The sequence below is a fragment of the Ruditapes philippinarum genome, unplaced genomic scaffold, assembly GCF_026571515.1.
Source record: "Ruditapes philippinarum isolate M1 unplaced genomic scaffold, ASM2657151v2 ctg5604_1_1_1_1, whole genome shotgun sequence".
Lineage (NCBI taxonomy): Eukaryota > Metazoa > Mollusca > Bivalvia > Venerida > Veneridae > Ruditapes > Ruditapes philippinarum.
This window is the reverse complement of record NW_026858877.1, coordinates 19,807-35,241: the sequence shown is the minus strand read 5'-3', so window position 1 is coordinate 35,241 and position 15,435 is coordinate 19,807. Positions and strand designations below refer to the sequence as shown.

Sequence of the window (15,435 nt, the reverse complement as noted above, 5' to 3'; positions counted from 1 at the left end):
TCAAAATGTTAATAATTTACTTAATCGAGAAAACATTTTTGAAGAAATAAGTTTTACCAAATTTTTATTACGACTGGTCTGTATTATTTAAACATCTTAAAAAAATGGCTATCATGACTCTTAAACGATATTAAGTTTTATATTATTAAATCGTCAAATTTCAGGAGGACACGAGGTCGATTTTTCAGGTTTAACTTCGATAAAAGGATATACGAGAAAGTGTCGTATAAGATATTTATATCAAGTATAGACGCACGTACGTATACTATCTAAAAATAAAAAAAGACAGAGTATTTTGTGTAGGGTGATGTTTTTACTATACCATGTTCTTACATGCTAGAACATTAGTATTAAAGTTGATTGGTTTGCAATGGGAACATCTTCCATATGTACATGTGTAATTCAAATATTGATAAAATTAATAGAAATGCATCATTTTGATATTCTTATAACATATTTCGTTGGGATAATATTGAAAGTTTTAGTGATATTAAGTATATAAAACAGTGATACTGTTAAGAAATAATAATATATTTTTTTACAATTTATTATTTGCTATGATATGTAAAATATGACACTTGCCAACAATATTCATATATAATGTGTTCGTGGTTTGTTGTCACGTACAATACTTAATACTATTTACATGATTGTTTATGTTATTACATACCTTCCTTTATTGACCAATTCACTTAAAGGCCGTAATGGCTAAGAAATTATTTAAGTTTTATTTCTCCAAAGTTTTGTAATATTGGTGTACTTTTATAGTATCCTAAAAGTTATTCATTGGCCCATTACCTGAACCGTCTTTTTCATCTGAAGCTGTTTGGGCAATAAGTACAGTTACAGTGAATGAGTATTCTGTATTGAAGTCAAAATACTACTTTGTTCATGACAAAATGATTCACATTTATGCTATTTTCTTCAAAAATAAAGCATGTAGCATTCTCTGAACGGTTATAGAGACATTATAAAATTCACGTAAACCCTTTCTAAATAAGTAAAAACTTTTTTAATTCTTAGGCATAATGTGTCTTTTATACTGCTAACTGGGTCACTTATTTACTTATTAGATGTTAAAGACATTGACGCGCAAATTTTTAATGGTTTTATGTCATAAATCTGATGCTCAAATGAAAACTTATCAATTTTGTATATTTCAAAAAGCATTATTTGTAAAGATATTTCCGACTTAATTATTTCATGTAAATTAAGGGAGGTAATAAGAATTTATTTTAGATACAATCTAAGCCAGTTTTTCTTTTCAATAAAAAATGAATGCTTAGTTTAACATTTAATTATAATGTATACAAACATTTGCTGTAAATGTTTAACATAATGGATGTGATGAAATTGTTTTTTAGAGGATAATTGTTTGTTTTGCATGTAAGATTAAAATATAATTTCACTGAGTGAACACCAGATATAATATTTTCACGAGTGGCGTAGCCACGAGTGAAAATATAATAGCTGGTGTTCACGAATGTAATATATTTCAAACTTATATGTAAAACAAATAAATTTTCTTTTTATTTCATGCTTTTTAAGTGATTTTAAGGTTTTTTTTTACTGATTTCGCGCATTCTCCTTTGTGACGTCATCACATCATGACGTCACATCAACAATTTTGAAATATAGTTCTGTACAATTTCTCTAATTTTGTTACATTTTTATCATGGTCTTTGGTGACATCGACTTTCTTTTCCTAAAGAAGCAAAATAAATTAACATATGACGGCATTTATTTCTGCCTGTTATTCCGTTTATTTAAATTTTCTTTTTATCCGCATTCAGATATAGTCCAGCTACAGTGAAAAATATATTTTATAAATTTCATTAGTGGTTTATCAGAATGTAATCAACTGATATATTACAATAAAACACTGGAAAGCATGAAATAAAGAAGTATAATTATAAACATATACAAAAATTCACTTTTATCCATGTTACATCCTTAATTACATCATACAGGGAACACTCGTCTGCTTCATGTTACAAACGTATACAAAAAAAGTAATATTTATAAAAAGAAGTTATTACTATTAAATGAATATAGTCCTTCAATAAACCATTATTATGTGATGTGACATTCTTATGGTGACACAGAGGTGACATTTTCAGTATTATTTTGTCTTGTGACCACGACTAATTAACTTGTGTTCACCACTTATTATCTTGTAGCCTCAAGGTATAATCTTATTATCACATAAAAAATTATGGCCAAAAGGTAAAATAATACTGCAAATGTAACATCTGTGCTACCATACATTCGGATATAAGCTAGTTAAGTCTATTATACAAGTATATTTGTGAAATTCTTGTTTTTCTGATTCAGTTTATTTTTATATTTATTTCTCCTACTTTTAGAAAACGGTGAGCCATGTTTTGAAAGTATTGATGTACAAGAGACCCAGGTATCGGGCAGTTATATTTCATATTCTCGAGTTAAACGTTTTTCTGATAGGGATTTTTTTTTTAACAAGCCCTATATGTTTCAAAGACATCGAAAGCACAAGGCAAGAAGACACCGTTACAACATGGGATATAAAAAAGAAACGAAATATTTTCAAAATGAGGTCCAAAATGAGGTACAAGATGAGGTCCAAGATGAGGTCCAAGATGAGGTACAAGATGAGGTCCAAGAAGAGAGGTCCAGGATTATTTGTTGGGTTCAGAACTTAACAGACCTGACACCTTGGATATTGGTTTGTTGATTTCATTCTTAAGTACTTTTTGTATACTAAATTGAACTGATAACAATGATAATGTGTTCATAGATTAATGATTATTCATGATTTAACTAAAAAAAAGGTTTCCTAAGTATGTCGATGTATATTTTCTATTAAAATAATAACTATATGAAGCAATGTTCCCAATGGCTAATAATTAGTTAATATATATTCTTAAATTATGCCAGGTTGATATAATGCTTTTTTATAAATTAAAATAACTGGATAAATTAATGTTTTCGATAATGAAATTCCCCGTGTAAAAGATATTTTCTTAAATTTTGTTGTCTGTATGAAAAACGTATTTCAGAATCTATAAACCGACCGAAAATTTGCTCATTATATAGCAATGCAAAAATATGTAGGTAGAATTCAACATCACCTCTTTTTAAGTTTCAAATACAAATTCATATACCATGTAGACGAATCTTTCGTTTCTTGACAATAATGTACAAGCAAGTCGAGCCAACTGGCGGATAATGATATGAATATGATTCCAACTTTCGTCACACGATTGTATAACTAAACAATATATTTCACAGTTAATAATTTCACAGGAATATTAACTATTTCAATGCCATACTTGCACTATTTTTGTTAGTTGGTAATACATGTAGCATACAGGATTAAGGTAGCGTATCTTTAAAATGCATTGTTCTATAATAAGCACATTTTTGGTAAGCGTTTCAAATATTGATAAAAACAATTAAAATGTTAAATTTGAATAATTTCATGAATTATTACTGGAAAAACAAATGTCGTTCTTAAGTAATTTATCATAAATAAATGTTATGAATAATAATTTTTTGTTGTAGAAATGTTAATTATCTGCTACAAATTGAAATTTTCCCCTGGGTCGTGTATCTTACACTGACAAACAACATCCCTATATGTCTTGTTTTTCTCACATGCGATGCAAAATATTTTAAACATAATTATGTTATGGTATAAGAAATCTTCTATCATGGACCAGATTCTTTTTAAATTGAGATGCATCAGCAATAGTCAACACACTTATTTCAGTACAAATTATCTTAATTCATCTAGGTGGATCTAATTTCATTAACAAAAATAGAAGGAGTTGGTGTATCCTTTTCCAGAGATCATGATAGATGGACCACTTTCAGTTTATATTTTGGCACGGATAAGGATCACCTCAAGGAATACAAGAACAGGGTAATCTCGTCTTCTTTCCACTTTTCAATGTGACATGCATGTATGTATAGATTATAAAACACACATGTACATACAATGAATTTTTTAAATGGATACGTTTGCAAGGATCGTTTTTTCTTTCTACGTTCCAATTTCATAACGGGGAATTTAATTTGTGCATTGAATCGAATACGGTGCATTCAAATATTTACCTACAAGTTATGGATGGATTTAATGAAATAATATGCATAAAAAATAAAGGTTTAGAAGTGTGTATGAAAACAGAGTTGAATTGAATAATAATTATGTACTGTTTAGTTTAAAATGAGTGAAAAGAAGGTAGTATCACAAATTAAATTGTTAAAATGTCCAACTCAAGATGGTAAACAGTCCTTAATTTTTGCACAACTGATAAGAACTGTTTCTGAACTATGACAATGCCCCCATTGATATATGAACAATATAAGCGCTCATTTCTACTTGTTCAACAAATACTTATTTTAATGAGCGTTTGCATTCTGTTCAGATATGCATTTATGCTTTGGTTTGTTTGAAATCAAATTTATGGTTGTTTCATACAACAACTAAAGTTAGATACAGATAAAACTTATCTTTGACTGATGAAATCATACTTGGTGTTGTTGATCTATAAAACTAATGCAAAGATTTACTTGCATTATTAATATTTTTCAAACAAGATGGTAAACCTTTGCTTTTTTCGTATTTGTGTAAAAAAGCGATAAAGTTTAATGCATTTTTTTGTGACTAGACCATTGACGCATTGTCAATTAGATATCTAATACCTGAATTTAACGTTGTATAAAGATAATTTTGCGTTTCTTAAAAATGCTTCTTTTACCGTATCTCACGAGCATAATCATATAAGGACCTATAGACTGTCATAATGTTTTGTTTTTGTAACAATTTGTCAGTTAGTATGTTAGTATTGTAAGAGTGTTCAAGTGTATTGTATGTAAATCAAAACACCGATTTGCTTATATTTTTTCTACTTTATAACAAATAAGTTCACATTCAGCGCCACTTTTCTGAGGTGATAATCACCTGACATTCTCTAAAAGCTTTATTTAACTTTATAAACGTAATGTTGGCTCTTTCTTAAGAATGAAAATTTACTTGTTTCTGGGTCAAAATGTGTCCATAACATTCAGAGAGGACAGAAAGTAGTTGCAGTAGCGTAGCGTGCGTAATTAGTCGCCGGTAAAAACCGGCGACTATATTTGTAGCAGTTTAATATTATACCTATAGTAGGAGAAGGCATTACAATCTGTAAATAAAAGCATAACAATTACTGAACAATTAAAGACAACAATTGTTTTCAGTAATCTCAAAAATTCAAACATACCATAATGTTGCTCAATGAAATGAAATATTTAAATACTGACATCGTAAAAAGCAACATTACATTTTTTATAAAATGAATTAATGACGTATCCCTTTGGATAAGTCATTGAATTTAGGGATGTTTTTCCTTTTTTTCAAAGTGTCAAGCGTTGCTATTTTATGATAAATAAATCATGCATGATATTTGAAATGACACTTTTAAATTATCTGGTTGTTTGTATGTTATGAGACCTATTCTATATTTTTTTATCTTATTTATTTAAAACAGCTTCTCCCAGAATCTTGTGGCTACACCTTGTATGTTATTGTTATAAAATTTATGTTATTTGGTGTTTTAACCTGAATAAATATCTATCTATCTATCAATAGTAACAAATAGCTGATAAGACAGACATACAGGTAACTTGTGAATGGTTGGCAGCTGATAAAAGTGGAATCAAAGTACAGTAGAGGCCGGAATCGTATTGGATACACAGAGAAAACTAATAAACTATCTTTGTGTTGATAGTTTATCGCACTGAAAGGCAATTAAACGTTAACTATATCGTATGTAACGACTAACGACAGGAATATTGATTTCAGCTAAATAGTATATATTTTTTTCGATAGTGCATAAGAATAATTTTTTATGCAGATACCACTTTTACAGTAGAATTGCATTGCTTTATGCAATAATTAAGCATATATATTTTCAAAGCCACTTAGCAAATATTCGATGATCGGTAATAATTTGTCGGTAATTATCGGATTCTGAAGTTAACCATATGGAGTTCAAATGTATATGGTACATAATTACAAGTAGAATTATAATCATATCACTTGCTTTACAAGCCTCAATGACAAGGTGTTAGATTCTAAGTTAGTTTCAAATTGAAGACTGTAGGTTCGAAAAAGTGATTTTTTATGTTTTCTTTTATAATACTTTTTGTATTTTGCAAAACTTGACCATTTATCAAAATTATGAAATAAAAAGTGCTAGAAATGAAACACACAATTTATCAACTTATGTTTCATAAAGTTAAAATATATAATAAAAATCAATTTATGAAAACTACACACAGGATTTGTCCAAGATTCGAACTTGCACCTACTAATTTTTTTATGTAGGTTACAACTTCGTCATACTTACCACTAGGCCATCGAGCAGTATTAATTGATATAATTATACATGTAATTATACTTACAATAAAATCGTTAACATTAATCATAATAAGTTATGTAAGCTTACGAAACAGCTCCCGAAAATTATTGAGTCTCGGTTAAATATTGCCAAACAATACTTGCTTATTTAATAATGATAACAGTTTCTTGTCAAAATTGCTAAGCAAGCCTGCTTCAAATATGATGTTTTATTATAACATAACATAAATTTATTGCATAAAACTCTTTTACAAAGTTTATAGCAAGAAAGATATAATTGTGGCAAGTACATGAAAACGTGTTTATGAATAAACACTACTCAACTTATCGTTCCTCTTTTCTTTATACTCGAACCATTAAACTGATATTTTCTTTTATTTATGATAATACAATCATATTTATTTCCGGCGACTTGATGCTTTAGCATCAAAATCTCTACTTGTCAGTATAGAGAGAATTTATTTGCGACGCCGATGAGCGGCGTCGTCCCTTATGGGATACTTTTTAATTTGGCCTATGGAAGGAGCTGTTATTATTAACAGTTAATGTCATGTTTTGTTAATTAGTTTTATTTTGATTCGTAAAAATCAAATAACAAATATGTTGTTATATTTGTATTTAATAGCTTTATGTAAAAAGCATGTGCATTGTGATGTTATTTTCACGAATTTGCAGGCTCAGTTTAACAGCTTGTCCCTTAGCTTTATTGGCAATACTAAACCCCGGATTTCGAATATCGTTGTGGTCTACAATGATGCCGTATTCGTTTTCATTCATTTATATATTTTTAAAAAAATTCCTAGAAGAAGAACGTTCACCTGCAAATTAGGAAAGACTTGTTGTAGAAGACTTTTGTTTGTAGCAATTATTCTGTGTAGATATTTATATTGAAAATTTTCTAAACTTATTGTCAATCGTTGTTGATAGACTGTTTTTGTATGTTTTTTCTAACATATATTTTCGTTTTCAAATATATTCCACTTATTTTCTGCAGTATTCTTGATAATGTTATCTCGTTTTAACTGATGTTCATATAGAAATTTATTGGTTTCATTTGTTTTAATAAATGACGCTAAAATATTTCAATTTGGGGTATTGATATTGACGTTGTCTAGATTGATACCTGTAATGACGTCAGGATGTATATTTCTTATTTAAGTATGTTATTTGAGGTAATCTCTATCAGGGATTTGATAAATTGTTTTGAAATTTTCAAAAGTGTAAAATTGATTAATTCTAAAGTCAAACAGATGTTAAATACACAACACACTTAACAATAATGATATTGAAGACACTATCTCATTAGCTGTTGACACGGATATTAATGATATCATTGTTACAGGCGATTTTAACTATGACGCATTTAATACTAACACAAATAGAAAAATTCTTTCAATTTGTCAACAATTCAATATGGAACAAATAATTGAAGAATCAACTCTTTCACAGAATCGAGTCAGTCATTGATCGATCTCATTTTTGTTTCAAATAAAAATACTATTATCAAATCTGGAGTAGGCGAACACATCCTTGACCAAGAACAGCGTTACCATGTTCCAGTTTTTTGTCTTTTTAAATTCCGTAAACCAAAACAACAATGCTTTCAACGCACTATATGGGAATACAATCGTGGTGATTACGTCAAGCTTCAAAATGATTTTAACAGTTTCCAATGGGAAGAATGTTTCGATTTCAATATCAGTAAATACAACGTTTCAAATCAAATTTTAATAATCTCTAAATATAATATACCAAATAAGGATATATATGTAAGACCTCTAGATGCCCCATGGATAACAAATACTATCAGGTCAAATATTCGTAGACGTAAACGATTGTACAGAAAAGCCAAATTAACTCAATCCAATATGCACTGGGTGAAATTTAAACAATTAAGAAATCAAATAGTATCTCAGATTAAAGAGGCGAAAGCTATTTATTACTCTAAATTATCGGACAAACTAAAACAGGAATCGTTATCTTCAAAAGACTGGTGGAAAGTATTAAAATCTTTTATCTCACATACACAGACAACGTCAATTCCCCCATTACAAAATCAAAACACCCAGGAAATTGTATTCTCTGAAGACCAAAAGGCAAACCTATTGAACGAGTATTTCTTACATCAAACCTATATTGATAATTCTGACTCATATGTTCCTGACCTAGGTCCACAAACAACGTCCACTGCTATTTACGATCTTTTACTAAATGCATCTGAAACTGAAGATATTCTTAAATCTCTTAAAGTCGACAAAACATCTGGACCAGATGGTATTAGTAATAAAATTTTGCGTGAAGCCGCAAAAGAACTCTCTATTCCTTTAACTAATCTGTTTAATCAGTCTCTATCTTGCTGTAAAGTACCAGCTTCTTGGAAGGAAGCCCATGTTACTGCTATCTTTAAAAAAGGTGATGCATCTCTCCCTTCTAATTATAGACCAATTTCACTGCTCAACACTATGGAAAAAGTTTTTGAACGACTGATCTTTAAGCATTTATTTAATCATTTGAACGCGAATAGAATTCTTACGCCTGTGCAATCTGGGTTTATACCCGGGGATTCAACTGTAAATCAACTTGTTTATATTTATGACATACTTTGCAAAGCACTTGATGAAGCTCGAAGCTCGAGTTATATTCTTCGACATAAGCAAGGCATTCGATAAAGTATGGCACAAAGGCATTCTCTGTAAATTAAAATATTATGGTGTATCTGGAAAAATATTTGAATGGTTTCAGGATTATTTAAGCTGCAGACGTCAGTGTGTTGTTCTAAGAAATGCCAAATCTTCTTGGGGTGTTCTCTCAGCTAGAGTTCCACAAGGTTCGATCCTTGGTCCTTTACTTTTTCTAATCTACATAAATGACATAGTCCAAGATCTTCAATCCAATGTTAATCTTTTTGCTGATGATACAAGTCTCTATCTTGTTATTGAAAACCCACAAAAATCTGCAGCACAACAATAACAATCAGATATTGAAATAATAGCTGCATGGGCAGAAAAATGGCTTGTCACTTTCAATCCGTCTAAATCAGAATCCCTTATTGTCTCTAGAAAAAGAAATTCAAATCTCAAACCACTCCAAATGCTTAATCAAACTATACCTGAAGTAAAAGATCATAAACACTTAGGATTTTTTTTGTCTCACAATTGCCTGTGGCATTCACATATAGAATATATTAATGAAAAAGCATGGAAACGGGTGAACATAATGAGAAAACTGAAATTCATGTCAGATCGTAAATCTCTTGAAATTATTTATATATCGTTTATCCGACCAATCCTTGAATATGCGGATGTGGTATGGGGAAATGCATTTCAGTATGAACTTGACCTCTTAGATAAAATACAAAATGAATGTGCTAGAATAGTGTCTGGTGCAACAAGACTAGTTTCAATTGAAAACTTAAATAATGAAGTAAATTGGGAAACATTAGAACAAAGACGTTATAAACATAGATTAACATTATTCTATAAAATCAAACATGGCATTGCACCAGAATACTTGTCAGAACCAATACCGTATCAAACAAACACTCGTTATTACCTTAGAAATTCAAACGACACTATTGGTATTTCAGCAAGGACATCTTTATACTTAAGTTCTTTTTTCCCATCTTCAATTCGTGAATGGAACAACTTGCCCCTTAACATAAGGCATCTACCAACCCTTTCAATGTTTAAAAATTATCTATCACGTGATAAGAAAACTATACCAAAATACTTTTATTTTGGTGATAGAAAACTTCAAATTCTTCACACCAGGTTACGCACAAAATGTAGCCCCCTAAATTATCATTTGTTTCTTAAAAATATATCACCATCGCCATTATGTGAGTGTGGTCAAATCGAAACTAACTTTCATTACTTCTTTGAATGCAATCGCTTTCGTACATGTAGAGAAAAATTATTGGGAAATCTAAATAATTTCGATATTACCCTCAACACCCTACTTTTTGGCAACCCGGACATCTCAGATACTGATAATGCCAATATCTTTAAACATGTTCATACTTTTATCTCAGAATCAAAGCGATTTCTCTGAACTTAAAGTGAAACAGTGAAGCAATCTTTCTTTTCTCTTTCTTTCTTTTTTCTTCCTATTGTATTATTTGTTTTCCTTTCTTCTATTTTCGTTATTATAATTTCTAATTCTTATCCCGATGATTACTTATAAATATAACGTTTACTTCGTCACAAATATTTACATTCCACTTTTTTGATAATTGTACAAAATATTATAAAATCGACTTCTTATAAAGTTACACTAAAAGGAGAAGAATTTTATAAGACTTAGTCTTTCGTTCTCATCCTTTTCTTTGAATATATTATATATTTGTATTCTGATTGTATTGTATTATGTATATCATGTAAATATTCGGAAAATAAATATGTTTAAACTAAATACACAATGCCCTTTTCATACCAAGACTAATAGAAGAATGATTTTTCATTTGTTGTTATTTTCATATTATTCCAAATTATTTGTTTATTTGGGTTGTTACATTTTGTTTTGACTTTTATTTGGTTCCAGGATGAAATTATATCTCGGAAAAAACGGATAACTTTTAAATTTGCTTTTTATAAATTTGTCATTTAATTCACATTCAAAAAGTAACTTGCCTCCGTATCTGTCTAATTGAGATAAGTATATAGATTTTATTAAAGATGTCGAATCATCATTATAATTTTTTTTACCCAGCTCGCTTTTATTGTTAATATATATTTTCTCAAATCAATCATTTTTATTCCCCATTTTCATATTTTTTCTTCAATGTATTCCTTTTATCTTTTCTGGTTTATTATCCCAAATGAAATCAAACATACATTTTTCTAAAGTTTTTATAATTTTCAAGCTAGGTAAAGGTAATACAGATAAAGCATAGATCAGTTTTGATAAAGCAAAATATTTGATGACAGTAACTTTTCCAAGAAGTGTAAGTTTTCGGTGTTGCCATCGTTTTAAACAATTTTTAAAAGCATCAATTTTAGGTTCTAAATTCTTTTGGAGAGTTAAGTAGAGTTTGTACAAAATGTCATACATAAAGATTTTGCATTGTCAGAAGTCCATTGGAAATTTTGATTTCGGCAATATTTAGTTTCGGAGTTTCTTAATGTGCCTACTTTTAATATGTTACATTTCTTTTCATTTAATTTTAGGCCTGATATTTTATTGAAATCATCGAGTATTGCAATTAATGTTTCGAAAGATTCTTTTGACCGATCAGTTACAAAGGTTGCATCATCCGCAAATAACACATTTTTAATCTCGATTCCATTTATGTTTATGCCTTTTTTTTCTTGTTTACATAATTTATACAGTTTGAAATGAGTTCGATGCATACAATAAATATATATTATGGAGAAAGTGGACATCCTTGACGTACACCTCTATGTATTTTAAAGAAATCTGACATGTGTCCGTTATTGATAACACAGCTTTGTGGGTCATTGTATAAAAGTTTTATCCATTGGATTATTGTATTGCCAAAATTAAAAAAAATCCAAAAAAATAGAGAAAACAGAATCCCTAAAGAAAGCCCAACACGGCAAAATTGTAAAATGTTGCAGGCTCGGTTTGATTGAGCCTGTTCATGGCCGGTACTGGAAAGTGCAAGTTACCGCCCACCCCCCCTAGCACCGGCTTAAGCAGAATTCAACATTTAAACACATAAATGGTGAAATTTTGAATTATGTTTATGTTTTGAAGTTATGGTTGATACTATCAATGACTTTTTCAAAGTCTGTAAAAATAAAAGTGCATCTTGGTCCTTTTTTTCAATTTGTTCTAATACTTCAAATATCGTCCGTATATTTTCTCCAATGTATCCATCTTTAATGAACCCGGATTGATTTTGACTTATGATAGAGGTAAAACTTTTTTCATTCTATTTGCTATAACATTTGCTATTATTTTATAATCAATATTTAAAAGACTAATTGAACGCCAGTTTTCTAAGAAAAGATTATCTCTGTTTGTTTTTGTAACAGAGTGATGATACTTTGTTTCTGAAGTTCAGCCAATTTTTTTTTTATTTCAAATATATGTTAAATAGAGTTAATGTAGTAATATTTTATATCATTCCAAAAGATTTTATAAAATTCTGTTGTTAATCCATCTGATCCAGGACTTTTATTATTATTCATATTTTTAGAGCTGTTGAAATATCGAGTTCAGTAAGTTCGCTATCTAAAGATGTCTTTTCTATATCACTTACGTTTGGTATAGTTTGATCCATAAAATTAAATTAAGTTGTTTTTTGTTCAACCTCTTTATAAAGATTTTTATAGGAGCGCTTCTGCTCTTCTATTATTTCATTTTGTTTTGAGATTATTCAGCCACTAACGTCTATTTGAATCATAACCTTTTTTTCAGAGTTTCTATTTCTAAGTTTGCAAACAATTCACTATTTTTTCATTATATTCAACATTTAACGCTTTTGATCTTGATATTATTCCATTTATCTTCTTATCGTAGATTTCGTATAACTCGTTTTTATTTTTGTCTATTACTGACTTTATTTTATCAATATCATTGTTTAAGGAACAAGAACTTAATGTCTGTTCTATGTTAATTAATTTTAAATTTATTTCTTTTTCCCTTTTTCCATCATCTTGTTTGGTTTTACTTTCAAACTTAATAGTTTCGTTTCTAATATTTCCTTTTATTATTTCCCACATTGTATTTGGATTTGCACCTGCATTTATCATAACGGTTTCTTTAATAATTTGTCGTTTAACGTTTTGGTATTCATGTTAAATTAGTAAACTGTTTTTATTTTAAAGTACCCTTTTCCTTTTATATGAATATGTGTTCATTGATAGTGTAACTCTAGAGTAGTCCGATTTATATCCATTTTCAATTTTACATAGGCAAACATTATTTTAAAGATTTTCTTTTCTAAAATTAAAAAAAAAGTCAAGTCTACAGAATATAGCAGGTTTGTCATGTGAATGCCATGTGAACTGATGTTTATGTGGGTTTTTAGTTCTCCAAATATAAAAAAACGCTATATTTTTTAATTATGTCCTTAAGTTTTTGTATCCATTTTTGTGGCCATCCTTTCTACCATCTTTTTTGTCTATTTCTGTATCTAAAACTATCACCATCTATTATAATTTTCTTCTCTTCATGTTCAAAAATAAATTTATCTAGCTGTTCAAAAATTGAGATACCATCATTATTTGGTCCATAAACATTTATAACTATATATGTGTTCATTGTCTGTTCAAACTCATTTAAACACAAAACAATATCTAAAATGGACATCATTTTGGGATGAACGGAATTTTTTCAGTGGAAATACTAATAATAGTGCCGGCGAATGCTTCTTAATAAACAGCAAATTCGATTGCAAAAACATAACATATACAGAAATGGTATATAACTATATATGTGTTCATTGTCTGTTCAAACTCAATTGCTATTAATCTACCACAAACTATTTCTGTATATGTTATGTTTTTGCAATCGAATTTGCTGTTAATTAAGAAGCATTCGCCGGCACTATTATTAGTATTTCCACTGAAAAAATCCCGTTCATCCCAATATGATGTCCATTTTAGATATTGTTTTGTGTTTAAATGCGTTTCTTGTAAAAGACATATGTCTTACTTTTGTCAATTAAGCCAATAAAATTCTTGCTTCCTTTTCATATAATTTCCCAAACCTCTTACAATAAAAGTACAAATTTTCATACTCATTTCAATTCAATGTGAAGCTTACGTTCAAAAACAGTAGATGATCTTATATAAAAAAGCTTAAGAGACAAAACATATTGTTGAGTTTACATGTAAACATCCATCATGTCGCAAAACATTATCAAACAAAACACCAAAAGCATGTATTTACTCACGCACACACGCACCCACGCATACACAGACACACGCACGCACGCACGCACACACCAACGCACACACACACACACGCACACACACTCTCTCATACACATATGCAATCTGTACAAATATTAAGTATTTACACATAAAGCACAACAGATTCTTTCTTCAAGGTAAACAGGGAGAAAGAAAAAATATGATCTGTACATTTTTCCGGATCTTATATAAAACATATTTTGGAAATTTGCTTCTGTTATAAGGCAAAACTGTTTTTGAAAGTTAATTTCCTATTCAGCTTTCAATTTTGTAACTTTTAGCAAAGGAGAAAATAAATTATTGCTATAATGCAAACAAAAATATCATTTTCGAACTTATCATTCATTTTTAAATTAAGCCAGTTTTGCTCGTAACATAAAGAAGTATTTTTTGGATAAGTGCGCAACACATAAAAGGGTGATTATATGCAGAAACAAAAAAGCATCACAACATTTATATGACACATTTATACCTAAAATAGTTTAGTTAACGATATTTATTTTTTTCTCTCAGACAAAGACATTAAGTGTAATGATAATATATTATTTTTAAACATACATTGTTTGTGTATTTTATTGTGATAACTTAATCTGTAAAAGGTATGGAAGTACAAACGACAGTCAAATGACTTAAACAATGATTTAGTAATTATTGTTTGCCAATTTCTCTCTCATTAAATAACAAGTTTTCAAATGAATAAGTGTAAAACCATTTCACCCTTTTTCTTTATAATTATATTGAAATAAATATATGTGTAACAGCTTAAACAACCATGGCAGACAACATATATATAACTGTATTTTTACACACAAAAAAAACCCAAACAAAAAAATTCAGTGACAAAAAGCAAGCAACATGGTGTATATAACTCAATTTTTACCTAGGACAGTTTTGCAAATGATAGGTTTTCTTTCCTCCAGAGAATGATATCAAATATAATGATATACTAATATTTTGTGTATTTTATTATGTTAACTTAATCTGGTGAAATCATGACGGTACAATGACAGACAAAAGACAGGAAATAATTATTAAAATGATTTAATAATCTTTGTAGAACACTTTTACTATAGTTAAATAACAAGTTTCGAAAATATGTATAAAATCTAAATAAAAAAGAAGGAAAATAAATCATTATTTCAACTTTATACGTTATATTTTGAAATAAAT

At 29.0% G+C, this 15,435-nt stretch overlaps 1 protein-coding gene across 1 annotated transcript in view; it reads left to right on the top strand.

The window, feature by feature from the left end:
• The window catches only part of LOC132754552 (uncharacterized), a gene marked incomplete at both ends in the record, with an annotated part of 53,394 nt that overhangs the window by 21,466 nt on the left and 16,493 nt on the right, over positions 1–15,435 (top strand). The window contains 3 exons of the mRNA XM_060745192.1: positions 165–256; positions 2,367–2,704; positions 3,776–3,904. Coding sequence (XP_060601175.1) covers positions 165–256; positions 2,367–2,704; positions 3,776–3,904 — 559 coding nt within the window. The remainder of the gene's footprint in view (positions 1–164; positions 257–2,366; positions 2,705–3,775; positions 3,905–15,435) is intronic.